This window comes from Heliangelus exortis, chromosome 13, assembly GCF_036169615.1.
Source record: "Heliangelus exortis chromosome 13, bHelExo1.hap1, whole genome shotgun sequence".
NCBI lineage: Eukaryota > Metazoa > Chordata > Aves > Apodiformes > Trochilidae > Heliangelus > Heliangelus exortis.
Window position 1 is genome coordinate 10475683 of NC_092434.1, and position 27706 is coordinate 10503388.

The 27706-nt window shown below is 42.1% G+C and overlaps 3 protein-coding genes across 6 annotated transcripts in view; 1 reads left to right on the forward strand and 2 right to left on the reverse strand.

Moving 5' to 3' along the window:
- Window positions 1-27706, reverse strand: part of POP4 (POP4 homolog, ribonuclease P/MRP subunit) — a 377629-nt gene that overhangs the window by 160175 nt on the left and 189748 nt on the right. The gene's annotated exons all lie outside the window — the stretch shown is intronic.
- The window catches only part of C13H19orf12 (chromosome 13 C19orf12 homolog), a 252445-nt gene that overhangs the window by 77440 nt on the left and 147299 nt on the right, over window positions 1-27706 (forward strand). The gene's annotated exons all lie outside the window — the stretch shown is intronic.
- The window catches only part of URI1 (URI1 prefoldin like chaperone), a 42076-nt gene continuing 40049 nt past the window's right edge, over window positions 25680-27706 (reverse strand). For all 4 annotated transcript variants that reach the window (XM_071756803.1, XM_071756800.1, XM_071756799.1 and 1 more), the window contains one exon: window positions 25680-26484. In XM_071756803.1, coding sequence (XP_071612904.1) covers window positions 26296-26484 — 189 coding nt within the window. In that variant the 3' untranslated portion in view covers window positions 25680-26295. The remainder of the gene's footprint in view (window positions 26485-27706) is intronic.

The following is a 27706-nucleotide window of genomic DNA, read 5'->3' on the forward strand; positions in this document are numbered from 1 at the left end:
TCACTCAGTGCATGGCATGATCTGTGAACAGACCTGGACCCTTCATTACAGTTAATTATCAGAATGTTACAGCTTCACTTCTTTGCTTTCTTTTTCACCTTTTCCCACCTCACCTCCCTTTGGTTTTCTCAAGTATGCACGCCTACTCAATTCAATTAGCCTCGGATACAGCACCGAGGCCTCAGATACCTGTAGTCATTATCCCAAGTACTTTTTGTAAGAGTATGGATATTAGTCCCAAAGTCCTGGCAAAATTCCAGCTAAGCTAATGTATTTACAGGCTAACTTCCCCAAATACATATCTTAGTTTTAAATAGAGGGAGGGGGCTATTCTTCATTTTACTCTCCTTACTTTGCTGCCCAGAGTTTCTGGTAGAGTTAAACTTATTTTCCATGGCAGAATAATGTAGGATTTTTCAGCCTTGCAACATTTGGTATTTTTCTTTAAGCTGCTGCTTATGGACTCCAGAGACTGCAAGAATCCTGGTTTCCAACCCCTCCTTTTTTTTTTTAAAAGCAAACCTCTAATCCTTGTGTAAAAAAGCTTAAAGCACAAAGCTCCAAAACAACTAAAAGATGCAGCTCAACATCTATTATTATCTTTAAAATATCCCACAAATTTAAATTAATTCTCATGTTCCCACAGCCTTGCCTCAGACACGTTCCCACAGCTGGTGATGCTGCAGAGCTGGGCCTGGAAGCAGCTCTGCCCATCACTGCCCTGGGCCCATCTGCCTCATCTTTCACAAGCCCACCTCTGTCCCCAGTTACACCAGCAAGGTCACTGGAGTGGAAGACTTACAACTGCAGGCAGAATTGCAGGCAAACCCTGCCCTCCTGTGCAATGCTGAAAGATTTGCAGTGGTGTACAGGTAGCGAGACAGACATTTTAAGATGTTTTCTTAAGGTTTTGGCTTCCTCTGTGGTTTCCCTCCTGGCAGGATGAGGAATCCAGTGCTCAGCCTCTGTCACACTGTGACAAGAGATGTGCTCCAAAGCCCCCCAAAAGAGAGATGCCCTTTTCCCACGGTATGGTGCCACATTCCCAGTGGTCAGCCCAACACTCACATGAAGATGATCAATATTTCCATAGCTTGGCTAAGTGGAAGGAAACCTGCATATTTCAGCCTCCAGAGGAGCCAGCTGTTTAACTCCTCCACACTCACTTTGGTAGGATTTCTTTCCAGGGAGATAATGGGGCAAATGGGGCATGATCCTTTTGTTTGTCCCCTTGGATCTGGAGATGAAACCAGAAGAGTTAAAAGAGAATTTCAGATCATTTGTGGCATTGTTTACCAGAGTCCTTCCATGACAGCCTCACAAACAGTATTCATTAGTTCACTCACCTACCTGTACCCTACCCAGCTACCCAATACTCAAAGACAATCAGCAAATTAATGATTTCACATTTTCAGCCCATTAAATTATTTATTGCCGGTGTCAATAGAAAGTTTTTAAAAGGTAAAATATCTTTGTATATTGACTACCAATTCTACATGGATGTAATGGCACCAAGCAGTGTACCACATCATGAAATAAAAATTAAATTGTAGTTGGGCTTTTAAATCAACTCAATTAAAATAAAGAGATTCTTGGCTTGATATAGGGAAATATTTGTATTTCCAATTCTATTTGTTAATACATTGACATATGTGCTATTTTTTAAATGTAGCACTAAGTGCACTTTCTGTCAATGCCATAGATTTTTTAATAGACTGAGAAAATGCATTTCATTTCTTCTTATTTTCCTTCAATACATCATTTGGTTCTGCTTTTTTGCCTGCATGAAATTCATTTTCTAATGGAAATATTTGTTTTGTAAATCAAATATGTATTATGCACAAAATGCAAAGCACAAATTAAATTATGTTAATGAAATGAAAGAGATATGAAATGCATATTTCATGGACAAAACATAACCTCAGCAAACAACCATTTCTTGATAAAATCTTTAAACACAATCTCATTCGGTGACAGACATATTGTTAAAGCAGATAGCACCTCATTTAAATGGTTTCCTTTAATATTAGTGCTTAGTATATAATTGTAAATAACTTTTGGGATGAAAAACCAATAATGAAATACTGTCTTTAATAGTTTGCTATTGATGTCAGCATAAAATTTGTAGTAGTTGAATATTGGAAATTGGGAGTGTGCACACATATAGTCAAAAGCTGTAAATGATTGCATATTTAAATAGAGCTGACTAAGGCAAAGATGTTATAGATATTAGTAATAGGCAGAAAATTATGCTGACCTAACATTATTTGACAAAACCCACTGTTTTAAATTATATATTGGTTACACTTAATGAATAATAGATTCTGTAGGTGTTGTTTCTCAGATCATAATGCTGATGACACCATACATGGGAGACTTCTTAGTCATCCTTTTGACAATAAAGCAAGTGGAGCTCACAAAGGTCACCGAAACATGGAATTGTATTTATGGGTCTCCATCCTAGCCTAGTCTTCTGCAGGACAAACATTCCCAAAGCCAGGAGCAAAACACGTGTTCCAGGTTAACCCTGAACAAATACAATGCAAGAAAAAAATCACTTGACACAAAGCTGGGGATTTCATCTAGGTTTTGGGTTGCTTTGCTCTCCTAAGCAGTAAAGTCATTATATAGATTCCACTGTTCTGATAGATCTCATCCCTGTTTTGCCATTGATCAGATTTGATCTGCAGCACACACCTCTCCATCCTCCTCTCTGCCTTGAGCACACACAAAATCAAGAGGGCTCTTGATACATAAGCCAATTCTTTCAGACATTTTAGGGCAGCAAAGAATGTATTAGAATCACCAAAGGGACACCTGTCTCTTTTCTACTATACTATTTTTATCAAAAATGCTAGGAAAAAGAACATGATGCATAGTTAAAAGGAAAAAACTCCAAAACTCAGATGATCATTAGAGTGCTGGGAGATGCCTGTAATCTAACAGGTGATAAGAAGACCAAAGAGCTTATTTGAATGTTGCTATTCTTCACGTGAAAGCAGGAGAGCTATACATAATTAATAGGGATCTGCTTCATTTTCTGAAGGAGAACATATTTGTTTTTATATTAAGTATTACAGAAGACACTTAAGATGCAGGCACTGATACCTGGTAATTGCTTAGCATCTCCTTTTTTGCAGGAGGGAGCAAGATCTAGGGGAAAACCAGGACAGTGTTATCTGGAGGACTTTGGCTTTTGAGATGCTTTGGTTTAGGCCTTTAGCAGGGTATCACAAGTGCCCCTGGGTTGGCTAGCAACTCGTTTCACCTTTGCACTGAATGAAGTATCTGCACTGATTTGTTTAGAGATATCAGATGGTGCCTTTGATAGCAGTGTTAACGTTGTTATAACAGAAGTCCTATTCTAAGCCTTTTTGCAGAGACTCAGAAATGCCCAGGCTGTGCCCAGGTGTGACACAGGACCCTCCATGCCAACAGTGCAGAGGATGCTGAGTGAGGCCACAGCTGGGATCCAGCATCCCAAGTGATGCAGCACCCAGGACACCCCTGACAGCACAGAGCATGGCTGGACATGGACCGGTTAAGTTATTTCAGAAGACACTGCTATAAAAAGAACAGAAAAATCCATGAAAACCACAAGCCTGAGCTGACTCCCAGCTAATATATTAATTCAAGATTCAAATTGCCCCCCAGGAGGGGGCTGCTTTCCCCACTGCCCCTGCACAGCCTACAGTGCTGCACCACTGCACTGTCTCAGCTTTCCCATTCCCAAACAACTTCTCCAGGTGAGAAAGCAGTCCCAAAACAGAACTGCCCCTGGGCTTCGCCTCTCCCCACCCCCTGGCTGCACTCTGCCAGCACCTCCCTCCAGCAGCAGTTCAGGTCAATCTGAAGTTCAATCCAGAAGGGAGGCTTTGTGCCATCCTCTCTCTGCATGTCCTCAGCCATCGTGGTTGAGATAACTTTTCACTTTGGTCTGAGGGACAGACAGGCTTCTCAGCACCCTTAGTAATTTTCTGACAGCCTTGATAGCAAATACATAACTCTGAGATAAGCTTGGCAATAAATAGATACAGCAAACACAGTAGAGCAACACAACAGGAAAGAGCTGTGTGACTAGAGAGGGGCTCTCCCACAGAGCTCCCTGACCCTCTAATAAACTATTTATTGATCATACTTGCCCTATTTCCTTCTAATGGGGACACAGGAACACAGCACCCCTTTTGTGAGTGAAACAGGTGACCAACTTCTGTGCATCCCTCGCAGCAAGATGGTCACAAATTGGGGGTCCCAGAAAAGGGTGGACTTCTATCAGCTGCACAAGATGATCTTCTACAGGGACAGGGAACAAATGCTGCTGAGGCATAAAAAGAAGAGGACAGCAAAATGCCTGGAGACGATTAACAATATAGCCTTCTTTTGCTTCTGCCATAAGAAAAAAATTCAACCAAAATAAACAGTCCAGCTGTGTGAATCTTAGTCCCTTTTGAACGAGGCCATCAAACTGTCTCTCTGCCATAAAGTAAAAACCTTCCAAACACTTGCAGAATCTCCAGACTTGGCAGTTTCCCCAGGATAGCCCAGTAAATTGCTGGGGGGCAAAAGTATCCCATGTATCATAAAATACTGGAATTTTAGCCCTAACAGAGGCCAAAAACATCTCCAGAGGGAGAATCCAAAGCCAGATCTCCAGCTATTCAGAGCCTGAGGAAGAGTTTCCTTCCAGTGCATTGAGGAATTCTCCCTGGCAGGTCCCAAAGCCATTTGACTGGAGCACAGTAACACAGAGAGGACTTGCTAGAGGAGAAAATGTCACAGAAAAGCAGCAGGATCTGGGAGCAGGACTGACACAGATCTTGAGGGCCAAAGGGTAAAGTCTCCAGCTACTGAAGGCAACTGTGTCAGTGCAGTTTAGGTGGTGTGATATTAAGTGCCACCCCCATCTGGTCAAACCAAGCTGGGTACATAGATGCCCTTACAGTAAAACCAGCTTCAGTCTTGCTCTATGTTTTTGAGTAGAAACCATGAGAGAGATGCTATTATGAGGCAATGGAATTACAGATATAGAAATCAGAATAAAATCTAGGCCCTAACATTTCCATTGTGAATATACCACCTCTAGTAGAATAATGGATGTTAAATCTAAATTGTGCTTCTTACACTTATTTCATAGAAAATACAATTTTTTACCCATTTTATCAATTTTCTAAAATGAATCTTTCCCTTTTTCATTATCAAATTTTGATCTCATATCATTTCCAGCACCACCCCAAGCCATTCTGGAGTTCTCGTTTACATCACTAGAGATTAATATTAGGTGTTTGTAAAAGAAGGATATTAGCTTCTCCCTTATATCTGTCAAAATTAATAACTTCTCTATCACAGATAACTCCAGGTCAATATTAGATCCACAGATGTGGCCAAGAATAAAATGTATGGAATATAATATCTCATTTAGAAATATCCAAAAAGGGGGAAAAAAAGACAAGAAGGAAAAAAAAGAAAAAAAAAGATAAAAAAGGAAGTGTTTTCATTATTGAAATTTAGATGGCAACTGTTCAAAAGGTCAAAAGACTTTGAGGGCTGAACATATCTGCCACATGGCCCTAGCCTTTCGAATAGAAAACAAATTGGAGTTCAGCCCAAGGGAGAAGAGACATGAATTTTCTATGAACAGGGCACGGGAAGGGATCAGGATCCTCTCTTCATTGTATGCATGCTTCTATCTAAACCTACACTGTGGCCAGAAGAAGGGCTCCAGACAAAAATGTTTGTACAATGATTGATGTAAATACTTGGTTGATAACTGATAATGGTCATGTCTGGCAGGTGCCCACCTCCTGCACTTCTGATCCAATGTGATACCTCCTGATGTCACACGGATTTAAAGGGAATAGAACGCTTGAAGTGACCATACTGCAGCAAGAATATCCTCTGCTCTTGGTCCAGCAGTGACAATGTTGATTATATTTGTTAATGAACCATACTGTTGTCTTCTAAAATTTAGTGATTTAAGAGCATTGGCAGACACAAAGCTATTCTGTGGCCTGGCAGAGGTAAGGAAGATCTTGCCATCTCTCTCAGAGCACTCTTGACCTGTAGGACTTTCTCTGACTCCAGACTTGTTATGAGTTATATCAGGGAGGTGTTTAAATGCTAAACTGCACTCGTTGCATTGGATTTCAACTGGCTAGTTTAGTTCCCTAACTATAGACTGGGCAGGCTAACTTCCAGACTTCTGATATGAAAACAATTCTCTTAATATTACCTGGCTTTACTGGCTTCCCACCTGCCTGAGCTGTGCCATCCCCCTGTCCCCATCCCACCACTGCCACCACACCGCAGAGGCAGAGACCCAACAGCTTGGGGGCAGAGCACAATCTCAAGAGGTGAAGAGGAAAAGAGAGCTGACAATGTGAGATCTATTTTTTATGTAGGTTTCAAGGGAGAAGGAGAGATAAATACATGCTGTGGGAATACAACAGAGGAGAAGCTGTATGAGTTATGCTTTCAGAAGTGAGTAACACGGGAGCCAGTGATTTAAAGGCTGCTAAATTAATTTTACCAACTATTTTATTCACTGAGATCAAAATTATATCACTGATGCTTTTACTAATACATCCCATTTGGCTCGATAATCTTTTATTTGTAATTACAGGTGAAGAGGTCATTTTAAAAAATTCTGCACTGGTCTTTAAAGAATTATGCTGCTTTCATTTTGTGTTTATAAGCAATTGAGGACAGAGGATAAAATTAACTGATTCTACTTTCTATGAGAAAAATATTAAAATGTCCTCAGTTCATATCCTCATTCACCCAAAGGAGTTTTTCCTATTGCTCTTCCTCAGCTGCTGGCTTTGTGCACAGCACAGCACCAGCCACTGCCCGGCTGACAGGGAAACATCCTCTCTCCCTCTTCTCTTCCTCAGCTCCTCGGACTCTGGATGAACCATAATAAAATCCTTTGAACAAGGATTCAATCCTCACCAACCCAGATGAAACACTGCAAAAACAACAAGAGCCACTCTTAGGTTTTCCTGCAGCTTTGGGATCTGTTTCAAGCGTGGAAGGAAATGGCCCTGCCTGGGCATAAAGCATGGGAAGAGAGAGCAAAACAGTCAGAAGGGGGAAAATGACCTGGGGAGGCACCACAGGTGGGGTCTAAATGCTGCTGGCCTCCACTAACTCCCACTTGTCTTCTTCATGCTGATACTATTTTTGCAAAGGACCTCAATTCCTGCAAATTTTAAATAAAACCCCTCAAGCCTCAACATTTCCAGGTTGTGCTGTGAAACCCTCTCCACCAGCCAAATGAATACTGAAGTATGAAGTGAACGGGTGGCAGCTGGTTCCCAGGACCCTAGGGACAGGCACCTACTGGACAACCATTAGTATTGGAGCAGGCAGCACCCCTCACTCTGAAGGTCCCTTCTGAATAGTCCCATTCTTCCTTCTAAGCATTATTTACACAAAAACCCCTCCATCTTTATAAAGGAAAGCATTCCCTGACCCACCTCACAACGTTTCAGTTTGAAGTGCTGTTTGTCATCACGAAGCACTACTTGCCCAGCCAATGAGTGGTATTTCTCCCTGGAGTTGCTCTCTGCTTTAATACGGTGTGAATACCTGAAACAGCTCTGCTGCACTATTAATTGTTATTCATTCTTGGCTCCTAGCGGGAAACACAAAAGCTGCTACATGAACTTCTCTACTTCAAGATGATACCAACGTGTATAATATTTCAAAAGACGGGGAAAATATCTTTGTGACTTAACCTAGCTGAACTCACAAAAACAAAGCCATCTGCTCCATTGGGAAGAGTAAAATATTGAAATGGGACTTGGAGAAGATCAATTAATGAGTCTGTTCCCTCGTGCGCAAACACAACCCTTACACCTCAGTTCTGAGAGGCTTACACCTACCTCTGCAAAGACATTTCCCACTTATCGTTGTTTTTCTTAACATTAGAAAGAGAAAAAATGTGTTGCCCCTTCAGTCTCAATCAGCTCCAAAGACTGGATTAAGGTTGGGGGCCTCCAAGTGTAACCTCAGAACCGGGAGAGGGGGTTGGAGAACTAAAGAGGAGGAGGAAGATGGGTGCCACTCCCCATCTGTGCAAGGTAATGATGGTCAAAGAGGAGTCTACAAAAAGGTGGGAAGCACAAAGCACTGCAGATGACTTTTAACAGGAGTTTTGTAAAAAGCATCTGCGACCAACTCTGCTTCCTGGGCAGAGGACCCAGGGCAGGAGCAGGGGAGCAGACACCCACACACCCCTCAGCATTGTTTGCAACAAAGTGGCTGGAGGCCCTGCAACCATTGAGTATATTCTGGCCATAAGTACTTGAGAGAGACAACACAAAAAATCTTATAGCCATCTGAAAAGGGACATTTTGAACCATCCTTCCAAGATAATCAGTTCTAAGATGCCGCCTGGGCATTTTATCATGAGTTTATGGCTAACATTCTTGTAGTACCAGGACCATTCTCATTCCGTCTTCTTCTGGGGAGAAATACAGGGTAAAAAAACAAAACAAAACTCAGACTTCAACAAGTGAAGTATATTTTTGGTGCATTTGATGGACATTGTCTCACAGGACTGGGAGGGAGCTTTAAAAAAAACAGAAAGTCTGCAAATATTCATTCACATTTTTAAATGAATTTACTGCAGCAACATTGATTTCCCCCTGGGATTTGCTTTCTGCACACTTTTGAGCAATCAAGTTTTACTGGGCAAATGTTTGCACAAGACAAATTTCAAAATTGCATGCAGAGAGAGAATTTTTTGTATTTTCATGCCAGACATGCTTGTAGGCTTCTCCAATGAGCAGGCAGAAACAATATCATGTGATTTATGTGACCCATCACAACCAACCCACATACCTTGACTAACGAAGATCAGACACCCACAGTTGTTTGTGATCAAGACACAGAGTTGTTTTTTTAATTACAAAGCTATCCATCAGTAATTTCAAATAATAAGTAAATTGGAGGGAATTGTGATCTGTCTCCAGATAGTCTGTGAGCAGAGAAAGCAGCTAAATTTGTTGAATAAATTATTCATTATGGATTATTCGCTCAGCTCTACTGCAATAGCAGTGACATTGTTTAATTTAATAGCACATTAAGGGATCTTTTTCCTTACACAAATGAGTGCATTGCTCCCAGCAAGTTGACTCTTGAAGATGCAATACTGGAAACCTGTAAGAACAGCTACCCCTGTCCAAGGCTTCAATTAGCTTTTGAGTAGAGAAGACTTTCATAATACACCACTGACTATATTATTTGGCTTCAGTCCTTCTGTGGGGATATAAACTTGCTTGGCAGAATATGGAGCCATACAAGTCTTCTGAAAAAAAAAACCAAACCAAAAAACAAACGTAGAAAACAAGCACATTAGTTTATCTTCTTCACTGAGAAACTGACTGCACTTTGAGATGGACCTGAAAATCCCAAAGCCAAGAGAAAACATCTTTCTTTCAGACCTAATTTGATCCTGCACAGGCAAATGAAAAGCACTTTATCTGAGCCCTCCATTTCTTTATCTTTCACTACAAAATCTAGAGCTCTTCTTTCCATCCCCAACCACACTATAGGACAAAACTCAAAGCCAAACTGAAGAACAGTGAAACTCTGCCAAGCAGTCGAAGCCTTCCTGAACAGACACTGCACAAATACCACTCCTGTTGATTTTATTGATCGTGTTGATTCTCCCAGAAGACAATATAAAGGATGGGGAATGTTTTTATATCTCATTTACGAGTAACTACCTGTGGAGGAAAACTCTCTGGTAATATTTTTCCCCTCCAAGAAACAAAGATCATCAAAGTCCTAGGGATCTGTTGCACAAACAGTTGCAAAGCATTACAACAACTGAGGCCTGGCCATATTCTTTGATCACTTTCTCAGATGTGACTCCTCCAGACTCTTGCTGTCCAGCCCTGACTGTGGACACACAATGCACCTTGCCTGCCCCCATCCTCTCTAACACAGGCTCAGCTGCTACTGCCTTTCAGTGCAGACACAGTAAAAGCTTCCAGCATAGCACCAAGATACTTTTCTTGAGACTATTGGGGCCCATATAAGTGAGTGTCAGGGATCAGCAAGCCATGGGCAGGCAGCAGAAGCTGAGACTTGACTTCCTAGAACCCCTCACGTGAAAATGGAGATGTCTGTGGGACACTGACTGCGAGTGCCACACACACACAGAGGAAGGGAGGTCTCCTTGGTGGGGGTAAATTAGTTTCTTGACAGTGTTGCAAGCAGAAAACAAAATAAATAAAGTGTATCTTTCATTTGGGTTATGAAGAGCTGAACAAATATCAGTGATTAAATACCTCCACGGGTTTGTGTTGTCCATTCATGGATGCTAAATGTCATACCCTGAAATATCCTGACTTTGGACCAGATACAAATAGGCAGAGAAACAGAGGCATGTACAGGGATCCCTGACCTGCTCTGATTTATCTCCTCCACGATTTTTGATGCTGTGCTTTTTTAAAACAGCTCTTCCCCCAAGTAGTGACCTGTGGGTAACAGGTACAGTGCCACATCCCAGGCAATCTGTTACAGCAGACAAGAAACAGATTTCTTAGCCCTAACAAACTCCTGGCTACCCCCAGTGCCTGTGCTGTGGCAGAGCAGGGAGTGCCTGGGTGCCACTGGGCTGAAAGGGAGAGGAGCGAGTCCTGGGATACAGAGCCTGATGCAGCAAGGACAGGAGCTCCAACAGATGATTAAGATCATGACCATTCTTTCTGTATCAGATCCTCAATGACTATTCCATGTCTCTCATAAGCTTTTTAATCTGTTTTTTCTCAGCTGGCATTATTAATCAGCATTGAAAACAAGGAGGGAAACCTTCAGTGGCCAGTTCTGGGCTCAAATCTCTGTTGTTTATGTATATAGATATACTAGAGATATACTAGATATATACAAACACTCTTAAGATTCCTGGCTGTTCACTTTCTGCATTATATCACAGCTGCAAAACAGAAAGATGAGTGTGGTCAGGGAGTAAAATTAAAGGAAAACAACAAGGCACCTACAATTACCAAAAAATTAGAGAACAGAGAGTGATGCCACAAAAATCCTTTCAGTCTGATCAGAGCAGCAGCACAGAGCCTGTAGCAGGCACAGGAGAATCCATGCAGGCAGCTGCAAGTCCTTCTCCTTCCCTCCTTTGGTACAACTATTTATATCCTTTTCTTCATGTATTGTATTTAATATCCAATATATATTATATATTTATACATTAAGCTATGATGTTGTGTTAATTTTAGCCTATCAGCAGGTGAGTTGCCCTATTACGCCTCCAAGCATCTATACCATATCATTCTGCCTATAACCTTAAAATTGAAATGCCATGTCATATTTTCTACCGTCAGTAGCAAGTGTTATCTTACCTTACATTCTATTATATCATTGTACTTTCCTCCCTGCTTGATAAGCTGTCAATATTGTTTTGGCATAAGAAATTTCCATCTCATGCATCAGCTGATCTCCATGACCTTTAAGCGAGTTGCCAGTAAGATAATTTACTGACATTGTTGTGACAAAATAATATCTCTGCTGCTGGGGTCACATGACATGATCATTACATGGCTTTCCCAAAATGCTTAAATTGTGTATATTTGGGAGGTTGAAGACCTCTGTGGGAAATAGAAATTAGTAGATTACCAATAATTTCTGTTTACTGCAAAGAGTTAAAAAGGCTTCTTGCCCTTGCTTCACCCAAAAAGCACATCTCAGATTCTCACACCAGGCATAACTCTAATACTTAAGTCTCTTTTTTTACTTTTTTTTAATCGTTAACTACTCAGCTTTTTGTAAGGAATGTTTTAATGCAATCATCTTTGCATTTGTTTCTTGTATTAGCAGGAGGATGTGATCACAAACATCACATCCTTTTGGCATCTTTTTGGCTCTCTGTGCATAACAAAAATGTCAAACAGATTTTAATGAAAGGCTGCATGCTTGTGGGTATTGACAGTTTGACATAGAACCCTAATTTTCAGATGTCTTGTTCTTACTGTTTTTAACACACAAATACTTGCAGTATAAGAGCAAGGCACCACAACTACGTAGAGCAGTATTTATACACCCTCCTTCTATTCTCCGTGGGCTCTGCTGAGCAACATGCCCAATTTCTGTGGTTTTTGGCCTGAGAGTTTTTGTGGCTCAGCTGCAATCACGTCTAATCCCAATTTAGAAACCAAACTATTTCTTTTCCTCACCCACAGAGCCTGGGCTTCTACCCCTGTTGTACCCTCATGGGGGTGTGGGCTGGGGGCAACCCCAGGCTGGGAAGGGGCACAGTTGGGGGGTGTGTGGAGATGACGGTGGCCCCTGAGATGTCCCCACAGGGAAACACCCCCACATGCTGCCTCATGGGCTGCAGAAACCATTCCATGAAGGGCAGCAGGAACCAGGAGAGGACTCTGCACCAGGGGTCCCTCAAGGAACCCGGGCATAAGGAATGCACATGCATATATATTCATATTTATTTACTAAACTGCAGTTGGGCTTCCTCCTCTTGCAGTGTCTGTGCTGGTGTGAGTGACAGCTCTTTGTTTCTCTGTACAGAAAACATCAAGACTTCAGAAAAGGGGCGTGTAGCTCCCTCCATCATTTCACTTGACTACTTCCCATCTCAAGCACCCTGCACCATTATCGTCAGCTACTTCTGCACATAAGTAAGGGAAGATCAGAGCAACTGTTTATTTGATGAGATATTAGAGAATAATAAAACTGAAAATTAGAGCTGGATGGCATCAGGAAATTCCACTGAGAAAGATGTTCTCCAAAGTTTTTTACAGGCAAGTGTTTAAAATGGCCATTATCTCTACCAGCTTTAAAACACCCAATGGCCACGGATTCCACCAGGTCTTCCCCTTGCTCTATTAAATATAGGTGGCTCATCTTTCAGGATTTCCCTGTCCTCCCTCCCATGGCAGTGGGACAGAACAGCTCTTCCTAGGCACCTGCTCCTTGAAAGTGCCCCATTTTCCCCAGCTTTGTGTGATGAGCAATGTTCCCTTGACCTCAAGATCAGGCCTGAGGCTGATCCCAAGAGGCAACCACTGGCTTCTCCCTAGACCAGTGCTTCATCTTTAAATGTGACACAGCCCTGAGTCCCTCCCCCATCTTGCTGTTCAGGTACTTATCTTGTCTTAACAATTTCCCACATGACACTGTATCAAATAGTTTACTGGGAGAAATGAGATCTACTTAATTTCTTTTATCTAGAAAATCAATGATATAATCAAAACAAGATATTGGGTTCTTCTGGCATAATCTACACATGGTGGAGTTATGAAGCATTTTTTGCTATTACTTCTTTGGTTATTACTTTTTCAAAACCACGTCCCAAGGTTTGCAGACAGCAGATCATCTCAGCACCCTTGGTGACATGGCTCCAGCTCTGCATTGCTGCATGGCCCTGTGGCCTCAGACTGTTCCTGTGAGGGCCATCTTCCTCACACTTTCATGCACTTTGGACAAAAAAAGAGTTACTTGAAACATATTTTTTTAATTAATTACCAATTATTTTATTTAATGGAGTCTCATTCATCTAAGGCTGTTCTGTACCTCATGCCTCCATCACCTTCTTTGCCCTTCTCCATTATGTGTGCATAATGGAGACCTAAGATAGCCTTGGGACATCATTTTTGTACAGTTTCCACAAACCTACCAGAGAGGCACAACTCCAAAGACCAGGACACAAGCTCCGTTAGGCTTTAGAAACCCAAGTCAACACTACTAATTTTTTTAAGGCAATTTAACAAAGTTTGCATCACTGGTGATATGATCAATGCAGCTCTGCAAATAACATCAAAGAGAATGGATCAATGTAATGCCCTATTGACAAAGCCTGCACTATAATACCTATATTTTGTATATTTTATCATGTTCATGTATGTTGATTCATAGCAGTTTTATCAAAAAAAATGCTGCACAAAGTTTTATACTATAACTCTCACTGACAATTATTTATCACTAGGATAACAAATTATGGGGAAGGAGATCCTTTGTGGTAAGATTTTGAACTGTAGAGATACAGACAGAATTTCCTGCTCTATACAGCACCAGCCTAAGGAAAGTTGCTGATTTCTATGCACTGTATAGAATCTGTAGGTGTGCACACATACATCTATATGCCTGTGCTCATGAAGGTCACATAGGCATTTGCAACATGTATTTATAAAACCTAAAAAAAAAAAAATAAAAATATGTTAGAAGGCCTACGACACGCTTAAAACAAGACAGATTCAAGAACCATGAAGTTAAGCACTTATCAAACTTGGAAGCCATTAATAGCCTCTCATCAGTTATACCTCAGAAACAATAACAGAGGGCCAAATACTGCAGCCCTTCATTGAGCAGATCTCCCCTCGAGGTCACTGAGAGGGTTGTTCAATTAAGAGAACTTGGCCCAAACTTAGCAATTTATGTGCTGTGGTGCCTATTCTTACAGCAGAGGCTTTGGGGCAGGGGGCCCCTGGGGGGCTGGGAGCAGCCCCACTCCCTGGCACTGTGGCTGCTGAGCCTGAGGATGGGATGTGCCTCTCTGTCTGCCTTGGCACACAAACACAACAGGAGAACTTTTTTCTTGTCCATGCAGAGCAGTTGGGGTTAAGGTACAAAGCATGCAAAAATAAAACACTCCGAATATTTATTAAAATCCATTTGACTAAATTTACTAAAATATACCACAAACTTCTAAAGCTTCAACTTCTGAAAGTAAAAAAGATGTAAATATATTCCTGGTAAACCTGACCTTTGTGTGCTGTACAAAATGACTATAGTCTTGTGTTTCAAAGATATTCTTCCTTGAAAAATATCCATTGTTATGGCATTTGCTTGACAAAGTAGAAATAACAGAGGTTATGCTTTTGCTATACACAACAATATTATTTCTTTTAATATATAAACATGCCAAAAGGTACATATATAAAGAACACTGATAGAGTTCCTGGAGCTGTTCTTGGCTTCCTATTGTTACAAACAATAATTTGAGGAGAGGAGAAAAAAAATCCCACAAAGAAGGATTTCAGCTTAACATGAGCAATACTCCTCCTGCACATCTTTCCTTTTATGCAGTTTTGTTTCAGTGATTTGAGCATGTTCTAATTTTGTCATTCAAGCCATCTGACTTTCACTGCTCTATACAAACAAAACCTAATTTAGTCTGAGATGTTTTAAGTCATAACAATGACGGATGGCCAAGGTTCAGGTGTGCTAGAATATTTAAATACCTAGTCTATATTTTCCTGATATAAAGACAGGCAGCTTTTTGTACTCTGATTAATTATGATTTTCTGTCTGAAAAAAAATAGCTCTTTCTATTCTACATTATTAATTGGTTATTTAATTAGGGATTCTGGTAGCTTCAGATGTTGGGTAGCTAAAATTGTGCTATGGTTTAAAAAAAAGGAAAAAAAAAAAAAAAGAAAAAAAAGAAGACTAGCTCCATACTGTTGCCTTTTTGTATCTTATGAAGGTCACAATAAGATGTGATTGTTTGGCACAGCAGCAGTGAATTATGCCACCCAGACAAGCTTTTAACCTATGTGCCTTCACTCTGAGTGAGACACACAGGGATGTGCTCTCTTTAAACAGTTCTCTATTGAAGAGGATTCAATCACCATAATGAATCTGAGGCCAGGCAGCAATCTTCTTCACTGAAAGAATTTCTAAAAGATTGTAGAATTTGTAAAACGAACAGCTCACAGACTAAATGGCTGTGTGGGTGAATCAATTATTGCAGGGCTCGCAGTAGTCATAATATTTAGTACATATCATAGAGTGTTTCAGGTACAATAAGATATGCCAGTTTTTTCCCATTCCTGCTTGAAAGTGGTGTGTGCTCCACCAACTTAGTCAATCTTCAGGATCTAGTTAGAACTAGTATTAAGTCAATAAAAAAATCCATCTGCAGCTGCAGTGCATGTACCAGGATCCAAGGGACGCACATTGCTAAACAGTAATTGTATTAAAATGTACACCACTGAGCTGCTCCTCGGGAAAAGGCATGATGTATCATGAAACACAAAACACATCAAGAGCTGGAGTATTTTTAGAGGTAGAGTAGGGCCAACGCCGACCAGCTTCCTTATTAATACAATAATTATTTTATTTTGACAGCACCATTTATAACCATATAGTCTGTGTCCAGCTATCCATATTTTCATTAATCAATGAATTTGAAGACAACTGTCATCATTTCATTTTATTATGACTTATAGGTTCATCACAGTTCACTTAAAAGTTGCCACAAGCAAGACACTGGTGTGAAAGACCTGGAACTCTGTGGGCTGCCAAGTGCTGGTGCCCTGTGCTGGCCGGGCTGGCAGCAAGCAGCCATGACCTGAGCAGTGCCTGGGGACACATGGGACAAGCTGGGCTGGCAAGGGAGGGCAGCAGGGCAAGCTGACCACTGGAGATTAAAAAACTGGACAGGCACTTTGGCTCACAGGTAAGACATGGAAACACCCCGGATCCCAGAGGGACTATGCTGGGATGCTCTGAGAGAAAATGGGAAGGGTGAGATTCAGTCCTGAGAAAGGAAATATTTCTGCTAAAATCAAAAGCCTTGATGGCACCAGAGCACAGATCCAAAGAAGCTGAGGACAGTTCTCAAGCCTCCAGCCTGGCCCTGAGTTTGCAGCAGCCACATTGCACCCAGCCCCCTCTGAGAGAACAGGGACCCCCAACATGCAGCTCTGTGGCTTGGCTGCACCAAAGCCAAGTCACCACGTCACAAAGCCATGTCAGAAGCCACCAGATTCACTTTCACATTGCCTGCAACCTCCCCTAAAACACATCGGGCTGGATGGCAAACAGGGTGTCCCTTTAATGAAACTACAACATATTAAAAATTATTACAGCTTCGTCTTTTCAGGTTTTAGACAATGTAATGTGATTTATTCAAAGAAATGCTGATGATTAGACATTAAATGGCACTAAATATTCCACTTCCTCTGCGCTGCCTGATAAACTGGTTTCATTAACATTATAAGTAACAAAAGTTTCCATTTCAGTCGGCCCATTTTGTTTTCCTCACGATCTAAGTTGCAGCTGCACAGCACTATATTATAGGGCCCTCGCAGCACAGCAGCTTTGGGCTCTCCATCACTCCCCATGGTTAAAGGGACCGAGCTGGTGGCACAAAGGGGGCTCTGCACCCCAGCCCCCTCCTGCCATGTGTCCCTGGGGGCTGCTGAGGGACCCACTCCAGTCCCCAGCCCACAAGAGCCCCCCCTGGGGTGGTTCAGAGTGCTCATACCCCAGGGCTGGAACTATCATCACAACTCCACTGACATGGCCATTGGTTTTTAGTTGTTTTTTTCTTTTTTTTCCCTCAAGAGATTTTTCTTTAGCTGTGAAGTCTCTCCCTATTAAATCATGCTCCTCAGCCTTAAGTGCAGGTTAACACTGTGCCCTGAATGGAAGCTACTATATTTGTCAAGGATACCTCTGTGATTTATCTCTGCCAGCCCTATAGAAGAACTCACATCTGGATATACAGTGCCTCTACATAATTACCAGATTCAGCTGTTCTGCCCACTCCCTCAGAGACCTCACTTGGGGTCTCAGGCTGCAGGAGTTACAGTCCATTCCCAGCCCAGGCCCTTATTTTAGTCCCTTTCCAAAGGAAAACAGCCCTGCAGCACCAGGTATGGTGAAGGAACTCTTGCATGGTTCCCCCCAAGGTCTGCACCTTGCCTGCCCCCTTCCCCATGCTTTGCTCCCATCTGCTTTCCTTCAGGAAAAAGCTCCCTTTGCCATAAGCCACAGAGACAGTTTTTGAAAGACCTTTTGAAAGTAAAACTGATTTAAGTGCATGCCAGCCAATGCAATGTTCAGTAAAGCCTCACTCCTGCCCTGGGGCAGCGTTACCCACTCTGGGAAGCCTTGGCTGTATTTTGGGTGGGGGTTGATCCAACCCCCCCATCACTCACTAGACAGAAGAAAGTAAATCCTCAGCACCCACAAAATGCAGACTGCATGGGACAAAGCAGTCCCACTCTCTGTGTAAACCTGGAGCAACCCCACACACACCAGCAGGCTCACTCTGGATTTACCACTGTGTATCCAAGAGCTGGATTTGGCCCCCATCCCATGGAATGGGCATCAGCCCTCAGCCCTCACCCCATCCCTCCAAGAGCACCTCAGTGCCCAGGCAGAGAAGACCCAGCAGGACTGAGCCTGGGTGCTGCATCCCTTCCTCCTCCCACCCCTTGGGTAGCATCTCCACACACAGAGAGATATTTAGATAGCTATATATTATTGTTTATGTAAAGCCATAGCTTTCCCTTGATTGCGAGGCATGGTGGGGCTGCTGATGAGGTTTGCTGTTGACATTTCTGCATTAGCTGGCTTTTGTCAATCCTGGCAGGCTGAGAAATTCTATCTTAAGGGCTGTTCTTTATTAAATTTGCAAGATACAAAACTGTGACTGACTCTTTTCTTTGGTGAATGTATAAATAATAAATCCAGATCGCTAAAAATAACAATTAAAATATTGCTCAAATTTAAAAGGAAAAAAAATTGGTAATTTTCAGAGAGCTTTGTGAGGGCTCTGAGAGCAGGCAGAGGTGGTGGGCAGCATCCCTCCTCAAGGGCTTTTGGCAGCTGTCAATATTCAAAGTGCTTGAGGAGGGACACAGGGCTGGGGAAAAAAGAGCGCGCCTGAGTCGAGCCGCTATGTGTTTTACCAAACTTTGTCAGAGTCTTTTATACAACTCCTTTATGCAGGATCTGTGACATAATTCCTATTTTTTTCCACCAGCCATTATATATGATAAATAAAACAATGCACTGAAAACACTGAAATCTCTCATCAATGTCTTTGTGAAAAGGGCCCAGATAAATGAGTCTTGGAATCAAAGGCAGATTACATGACTGACCATGTATCATCCTCTATGTATTGAACATAGTCTTTGTAAAGATAGAGCGGTAATAAAAAGTGGTATTGTGTGCTGTGAAAGGCTGTGTGGGTCTGTGCATGACTAATCTGTCTTTCTGCATTATTTTATTCAATCTTCTCTGACTTTATGCCTTTGACATTTTTGCTACACTCAGTAAATTTGAGTGAATAGGCAATTTTAAAGAATTTTTATAGGGCTTCAGAGAAGTCATACGCAGACTGTATCTTTGTTCAGATTTAACAGTTTAAATATTTCCTTTGTCTAGGATGCAGAGTAATCTTTAGGCAGAGGAGAAGAGGGGGATGGGGTAGGAAATGCCGAAACCTCCCTTAATATTTTGGCAACCTTTTGGTGCAGGGGGGGCAGAGCCAGGAGGCACGGGGACCCCCAAGGAGTGGGGGGCGATGCTGCCGGATTGGGCCCCATCCAGGCTGCCCTCAACTTTGCTGCCCCTGCCAAAGGGCTGTGGGAATACCAGCTCCCTCCATGCAACTCAAGTGGGAAGCAGATGAAATGTTTAAAGGGCTATTGTGAATATAGGCTTAAATATGATCCTCTTGCATCAGCCAATTTCTCTGACAAGATATTGCAAGGGTTGCTGTTTCTTAGTAAATAATGATTTTATTGCATCTCTTTAATGAACTGATAACGTGATACACAGTAAATTATCTGCATCTATAACATTACTGAGGATAAGCAGCGTGGTTTTAGTAATTTATACCACAGAGAGACATGCATTATAAAAATAGGAAAATTATTTCCTTTGTTAAATTGTGCAGAAGTCTTTACCTGAGGAACACCAGACAGATTAATCTCTGGAGATCCACTCGCTTGTATTTAAGCTGTTGAACTGTTCGCTGTTTTTTCCTCAGAACAGTTGAAAAAAACATTTTGCAAGCCAGAATTGACACTGTGGGTATTGTTCCTGCTCATACAAGTTATTAAAATAATTACTAAGCTATTTTGAGGTAACTTGAAGCTTTCCTTAAAACTTAAATCCAAATCTGAAGGAATTAGAGTAAATGATTTGCATGGATGAAAACCAAAGTATGGCAGACAGCTCACCCGGGCACCTCCTGGCAATACAGCTCCAGTTGCTCACTCCAACCCTAAGTGCTCACTCGACCAGGGTGGGATAGAGATGGTGGTGGGGACAGGGGGATACCATGGTTTAGAGCAGCCACGAGGGGCTGCAGAGGGACCAATGTCAGACCCCACACAGCCCCACAGCATCCCCTGTGCTGCAACACTCAGCCCAGCTAAAGGTCAGAGCCAATTTCTGCTTCTTGCCCCCACACAGGTGAGCCCAGAACTATTCTGTTTGCAGTCTGTCCTCCCTGCCACTGGCTGCTCCAGCCCAGGGCACAGTGGGATGAGCCCAGGCAGAGGCTGATGCTGACTTTCCTTCCCAGCTGCCCCCGGCCCAGCACAGATTGGGGTCTGGGATCTGCAACCCCAGACAGGGCAGGACCAGTGGTTGACCCCCACAGCTGTAACCCCAGAGGGCTGGTCCACTTAACCAAGGAATTTTTCTGTGCTGGCTGCACACACAGGGCAGCTGAGGAGAGAGATTTGTTTGTGGGTTTGGGGTTTTTTTTGGTTTTTTTGTTTTTTTTTTTTGTTTGTTTGTTTGTTTGTTTTTTGTTTTTTTTTTTGTTTTGTTTTGTTTTGTTTTTTTAGTTCCACCATTAACCTTTCAAAGAGATCAAACAGTACTGACAAGCTGGGATCCCAGAACTGGGTGGGTTGCCCCATTAATCCACAGCCCACCCTTCTGAGATGAGCATATCACCCACAGATTACAGCCTTCCTAGATGTAATCATGCTTTAGCATCTTACTTCAAAATTTAAACAGGTAAAAATTCCCCATCACAGTGCAAGATTGCATCATGAATTCCCTCTGCCTGGTACAGCAGGAATGGAAAAATACTACTTTTCATCCTTGCACAATGCTTGATGCAAGTTTCTGAAAACGAGCGCTCTAGTAAGCCTAAAAACATTGGATAATATGGTTCATTTATAGATCTCTGATAATAGATGTGGTTTCTGTTACTCTGTTACCACATCAAGGATTACTCCTGCTCCTTCAGGAAGGACACGGCACCCTCCTCCTCACGAACCATTACCATAAAGCAGGGTAAACAACAAATACCACCTTATCATTAGCTGCATGGAGCAGTTCCCATTGATTTATGACGCCAAACACTGGCAGGCTGGCTCAAGCTGCAAGTCCCCTTCTTTGCAAATAACATTTGCACGAGACCATCATAAAATACAAGGAGCCACCTCACCTGGGTTCGGTTTTGTTTACAAAAAAAAAAAAAAAAAAAAAAAAAAAAAAAAAAAAAAATGTTTTACAACTTGCAGGAATTCTTCTCGATATTAGTTATTAACAACGCCGAGATGGCATTTGCATTTTTATAACCTTGTTACTTAAAAGTGAAACAGTAGAAGGAAAGACTCAGTGATAGCATTCCCTGCGTGCTTTAATCCCAGCCTGAGCTTTTTATGCTTGAGAGCACCTTATGATGCTGTAACTAACCTCAAACCTGGAGCAGCAGGAGGGCAACAAACCTCCGAATACAGCAATGTCATGCTTTACAGGCACACTCTGCAACAGCATGAATGAAGGGTAGGGGGGGGGAAATAAAGAAATAAATAAATAAAAAAAAGAAAAAAAGAAAAAAAAAAAAAAGAAAACCCGTTGCCTAGGAAACACTCTAGTCTTGGTAATTATTACTGTAACTGTCTGCACACCCCACCTATAACAGAAATGAATAATAAATTACCCGCACTGACTGGCAGCTTTCCGCTCTCGCTCCTGCTCAGCGCTGCGACCTACCGGCGCGCACCGCCCACTGCAGGCACCGGCCGGGCCGTGCGGGGCTGCCGGGCACCGGAGGGTGCGGGAGGGGGTGCGGGAGAGATGGGGAAAAAAGGGGGCAACGGGAGGGAGAAAAGGGGAGAGGAGCGCGCGCGGCCCCGCTGGGCGGGAAAACCCGTGAGGAGGCGCGAGGGAGCGGCGGAGCGCGAAGGGCGGCGCTGAGGGGCCCTTGGCCGGGTCGGTGCGGGGCTGGAGGGGCCCCGCCGGGCGGTGACGAACCCGCCATCAAACAAGGGCCGCGCCATTTGTCTTGGGCTGCCTTAATTCGGCGTACGGTGCTTGAACGGGGTTCTATGGGAAGCCCCAGTTTGTTTAGAAATTAGAACACTCGGAGTGATTTACTGGATTTGATTTAAAAAGACACAGCGGGAGTTGGCAAAATTCACATATCATGGGGTTAATGTGGGTTAGAACGGAGCTATTTGTAATACAAAAATACTGCATACCAAATACACACATCTGATTTCTTTTAATCCCAGCTCATTTTTTGCAACATAAATCACTTTGTTAAAACGAGCAGCTAAAACAGCTGGTTTAGACACTCTTGAAACGTACAAAAATCTGCAGCTTTAGATGCTCTAAGTGAGCAATGAAAAGCGCTAAATGCAACTCGTCTTACTGGAGAGAGAAGGAAAAAAACCCAGTTTACCTCCGAACAGTCATCCCAGGCTCCGCTCTCCCCGGCCAGTGCTGGACACGCGATGCCACCAGCGATGCCACCGGCTCTCCCTGCAGCTCCCCGAGCCCCTGCCCCCCCAGCCCTGCTCTGGGTGCAGGCAGGAGCTCAATGTACTGGGTGGGCAGTCAGAGATGAAAGAGTGAAGCCTGCCCCCCATAAGGGCTGCAGGGGAGCGGGTAATTTGCAGCGCTAATTGTTGCAATCATGGCCCTGCAAAGGGCTGCGTGGGGCACCGTGGCTGGGGAACACAGGCGGTGCCTGTGCAGGCAGGTGCAACCACTCATTTTGGACCAAAGACCTCTTGTGCAGCGATGTCTTCCCTCCTTGTTTTCTCCTGCTGTGTTTCCACCTGCCTGTGAAGCTCTGCCTGACTGCACTTTCAGCTGGAGCTGCTCGGCTGTGCCCGGGAGGGTTGGGGATGCCGGGACGGGGCCGGGGACACAGCTCCTTCCAACACCACATGTTCCTGTGCCACTTCAGTGACCTGCTGCCAAACCCAGCCCAACCCCAGGCAGGCCACATCCTTCCTGCCAAGGACATGCAAACTGTCTCAGGGATCACCGAGAAGAACCAAACCCACCCTCCTCAGCCCCGTGCATAGAGGCAACACTCCCCTGATGTGATCAGCCCTTCCACAAGCACTAGAAAAAGCCATCAAGGGTGTTTCAGAAATCGATTAAACTGTACCCTTATTATTTAAGTGAATAAAACCTCCAACTGCAGCATTAGGGGCAAAAAGCCACTCATATTGACAGACTAATTTACCATCAGGACCACTACATTGCCTCAAATTTGGGGCATCATTGCTTCATCCTTGTGTTTGCTACATCCGTGCACTGGTGGTTATCTACTGCCACTTCTTCGATTCAGTGGCTCACAAAAAGCCAAAGTCCTCAACAAGATGGGCTTTCATGTGATCTTTTTAAAGATTTAAAGATTTAAATCTTTACACTATCTAGGTTTTCATCTGCTTTTGGAGATTTTTTTTTTAATTTTTTTTTTTTTTTTTTTTTTTTTTTTTTTTTTTTTAGCATTTACAAACATTCTCCAGAAATCCTACAGCCATTTCTTCTTGCTATAGGCACTGCACAATGAATCTCCTGGTAAAGCCCAAGTGGAGAGACCAAAGATGAAGCACCATTCCAGCCTGCAGACCTTCTGACAATGAAATATACTGCAAAAAGGGCACAGACATATTCAGGCTCCCTATTAGGGAAAACACTCATGTGCTTACTTTTAAGCATGTGGTTAAATCCATTCTTCTTTGCAAAATCTTTGAGACATAAGCACATGCCAAAGTGCATTCCTGAGTAAGGATGCTTCCCTGAACTGAGGCTGTAATTCATTAAAACCCAAGGTGCATTTATCCTACTTTTTCCTGTGAGCAGGGATGTGAAAAAAAAGGAAGGAGGGGAAGGAAAACAAGCAAAGAATTCATTTTGATTTGAAACTGATCAATGTGATAAGGGGCATTTGGTTTTGTTGAAGTAACTAGATGTGGGAAGTATTTCAGAAGATATCTAAATAAATCTTTTTAAAGGGGTTTCTCTCTCTCTTTCTTTCCTTTTCCCTCTAATTACCCATGTCTGGTAGTCTTGGATCTCAACCCCTTGTTATTTAAAATACATATTCATGGAACTATATTTTACAGTTGCACTGTTCTGGTTACAAAATAGCTTCTACTTTTCTAGGACATAATTTCATTTTGTTTAGCCAAGAATTCATTAAAGAAGCTATAAATAACCTCCTTTAAATATTTAGCCGTGAATAGAGGGTGGACTGGCATTGATGGCTTATTTTAGTACTAATGCAATATGCTTTAAAAAAAAATTCACATTTGAGCATGAATCAAGTTAATCATTAACACTTTCATCATGATTCTCAGGATACATTTAGAATGGCGATTACCCCCTCCCAGCCAGCAAGCTTTGGGCATGGGAGGGCTGCACAACTTTCCCTTTTGTTTCATCAAAGCACAACTTGCTCCATTTCATGAGGAAAATGCAGCCCCACGGCTTGGGCAGGCTGCTCCCTGGGACCCCAGCTACCAGCCCCTTCCTGCTGTCACACCTTGGCCAGCATTTTCTGCCCATGCCACCTTGCCAAAGACACAGCAGAAAACAGACGGAGTGCAGCCTTTTTAAGTGTCACCCTAGAAAAGGAAGTCCAAATGCCTCCACCTCAGTTTTATGCAGAGAGGAAAAAGTGTTGAAAAACAGGAGTTGGTGTCTCTACCTGAATGCATGAAGCTGCACTATGAGATCATCTGCTGTGATGCAAGAGCAAAGAATCTGAGTGCAAGGCATTGTTATTGTAGGGGAAGGTGAGGACACAGCATCAGATGATGCTCTGCTCAAGGATGGCCAAGATTTGGAAAACCAGAGGCTCTCAGGCTGCATGTTTGTGTGTTTACACAGCCACAGAATTGTGGCCAAAAAAATTCCTTCCTTACATCTCCCAAGTCTTTTTGCCTCACTTTTTAGGCTGTGGTTTGATGATGTCTAGTGGAGAGTAACATAATTTTAAGGTACTCCAGCTCCCTATGCCCTCTGCTAATGATTCCCTTTGTCCTTGCTCAACTCATTACCACTTTAAGTGAGCTGACAGAAACGCTGAGAAAGAGATCAGGAAACTGCTAGCTTCAGAAAGCACAGGCACAACTATTTACAAAATAACAACAACCAAACCTAAACCCAGTAGTTTTTTTTTTAAACCCAGCTTCCCTACCTGTTATTATTCAAGGGGTGGGCCCCATAAAAATTGTGTCAGGATAGGGGAGGGGATGGGCAGAAGACAGGCAGGAGCTGCTGAGCAGGAAAGAACTCCTAAAGTCAGGACTGCTCTCAGTCAAGAGAAGGAGACACAAAACTGTACCCTGAGTGCTGCAGTGCTGTTGCATTTTGAAATAAAGTTGAAGCACTAAGACATTTTCCCTTAGTGCTGACTCCCTCTGGGCATTCCCAAGACAATTACAATGTTTTCTGAATATACAAAAGAACTGGGAGATTTTGTAATCAGAGTCAGAGTTTATGCTTCTCTCCTTAAGAGCATTCAATTTCCATGGACATTCATTAGCAGGAGGTTAAAACACAATGGCAGAGGAGAATGGACTGCTTTTATGTCCATGTGGTAGTAAACACTTCAAGCTACAAATGCAAGTTCAAAATAAAAACCTCTCAGTGTTGTTTCCAAATTAGTAGTAAAGCAACAAAACCCACACTACTTTCACAGTTTTACTGAAAATTTAATTTTACAAAATACCCTTTTCCATCAAAGAAACTTCCCTGCAATGTACATGAACCCAGCATTTTATAGATCTGTACAGTGAGATATCAGAGAGGTTTGAAAGAAGGAAAAAACCCAGACACCTAGTTGCAAAACCTACAACAATGCGAATACAAGTATGTCTTAAAATGCTAAAGCAAGTAATGTGATATAATTGGAGAATCTATTTGAAATGTGAAAAGTTTCCTTAAAACGGTCCATATGGTATGTAGAACATCACAGCTGGCATGAAACTGCCTGTATTTAGGCTTAAACACAAAAACAATGTATGTAAGGAACAGTTTTTGAAAAAGAACTCAAGTGCTGCTATCATAAGGCAAACATACACAAAGGTGCTGACAGCACACAGGGAAATCGACAAAAGATGAATACTTAAAGTGTTCAAACACTGAACTTCTTTTTTTTTTAATGTTGTCAATAAATGTTTAAAAGATAACTAATGCCAAATTAACAGAGGACACCCTTTTAACTAGCTAGGTGTAACGCAGATAGTTTTAGAGAATTTCAACAAAAACTAGTCATAAGCACTCCAGTTTCTGCTTGCTAGGCAGGACCTAGTTAGTCTGTTGCATCCTGGCAGCTTTGAATTTTGAAATCCTCTTGGTAGTTTCTTCTGATGCTTCAGACAAAATTTCCTCTGATTTTCGCTCCAGAATGGTAGGCAGGACTGGGTGAGCGATGACTGGGTGTGGTATTAAGGAGGGAGACAAAGGCTCCTTTTCTATAACAGTTCCGGAAAATGCCTACAACAGAAGAGAATACTCAAAATGAGCTAATAAAATGCAAATGTGGAGCTATGCCCATAAGGTCATTACCCTATATTAGCCTGATTAGGATTGTTATTTCTTTTAATCAAAAGTAAAGAAATATCTTTAAATCAATGATTGTTCCTTGCATAAGTAACCAAATTGTAATTAACCTCAAAATATAGCTTGTTCAAAGATGACTGAAAGACAGTGTCTTAAAAGTACTACTTAATCTCATTCCTACTGCATAAGTGATCTAAAAATTTGCTTCCTCACTGACATATGCTCAAGAAATAAAACAGATGATGTAATATACAGTTTCAGTTTGCAAGGTTGGAGTATGTCAGCATTTCCACTATACGTCATATTTTATGACTTAATATATTCTAATTGCATCAAGCTGACACACTGCATTCAAATTGGCAGGCACATATTTTGTTTGTTCTTTGCTCCTTACCAAATATGATCAAAAAATGGTGAAAGCAATTTATACTTAAGAGAACAGCACACTTGGTTCCAACTGTTTTTCCCTATAGAAAGTCTCATTACAACATCTAATGTTTATAAATTATAATTTATATGCAGCCAATTACATTACTTAATCCTTTTTAACTTAGCTAAGAAATTACCCTGATTCTTCAAAAACATTGGAAAAAAAAGTAACTTGGAACTACTTTTCATAAATATATTTACAAACAAATCATGGAAAGCAGAAGACTGAATGGGTACAGACAAGAGGAAGTAGTTTAGATCCCAGGTTTGATGCTCATACTAGGCACAAAGGAATGCACACCAGATTTATTAACTATGCTTAGTTCTGCTTTTTCATAACTCAGTTACCAAGAAAAACAAAGCAAAAAAACCCCAGCCATTCTTTTCTTGCAGGACTTGCAAAAAAAGCAGTGCTTTTTTTTCTGCTCCAGTAGCCAAAATCTGCCTAAAGCCGTCCCTGTACTAAACTGCAGTGTTTTAACAACACGCTCATTTTCAAAAACAGGTAGGCAAAATACAACCTAAAATGATAGTAGTAAAATTAGAAACAAAACAAAACAAAAAGATTAGTGTGCTGCAAATGGTAATGGAGAAATAATGCATTTCAAACACCCACAAAACCAACCAAAAGCAAAACAGCAGCAGCCAAGAAGGCATGTCTAACTGAAGTGTTCTGCTCACTCTCCTTCGGTTACTTAGAAAATACATTAGATTGTAGAGAATAATC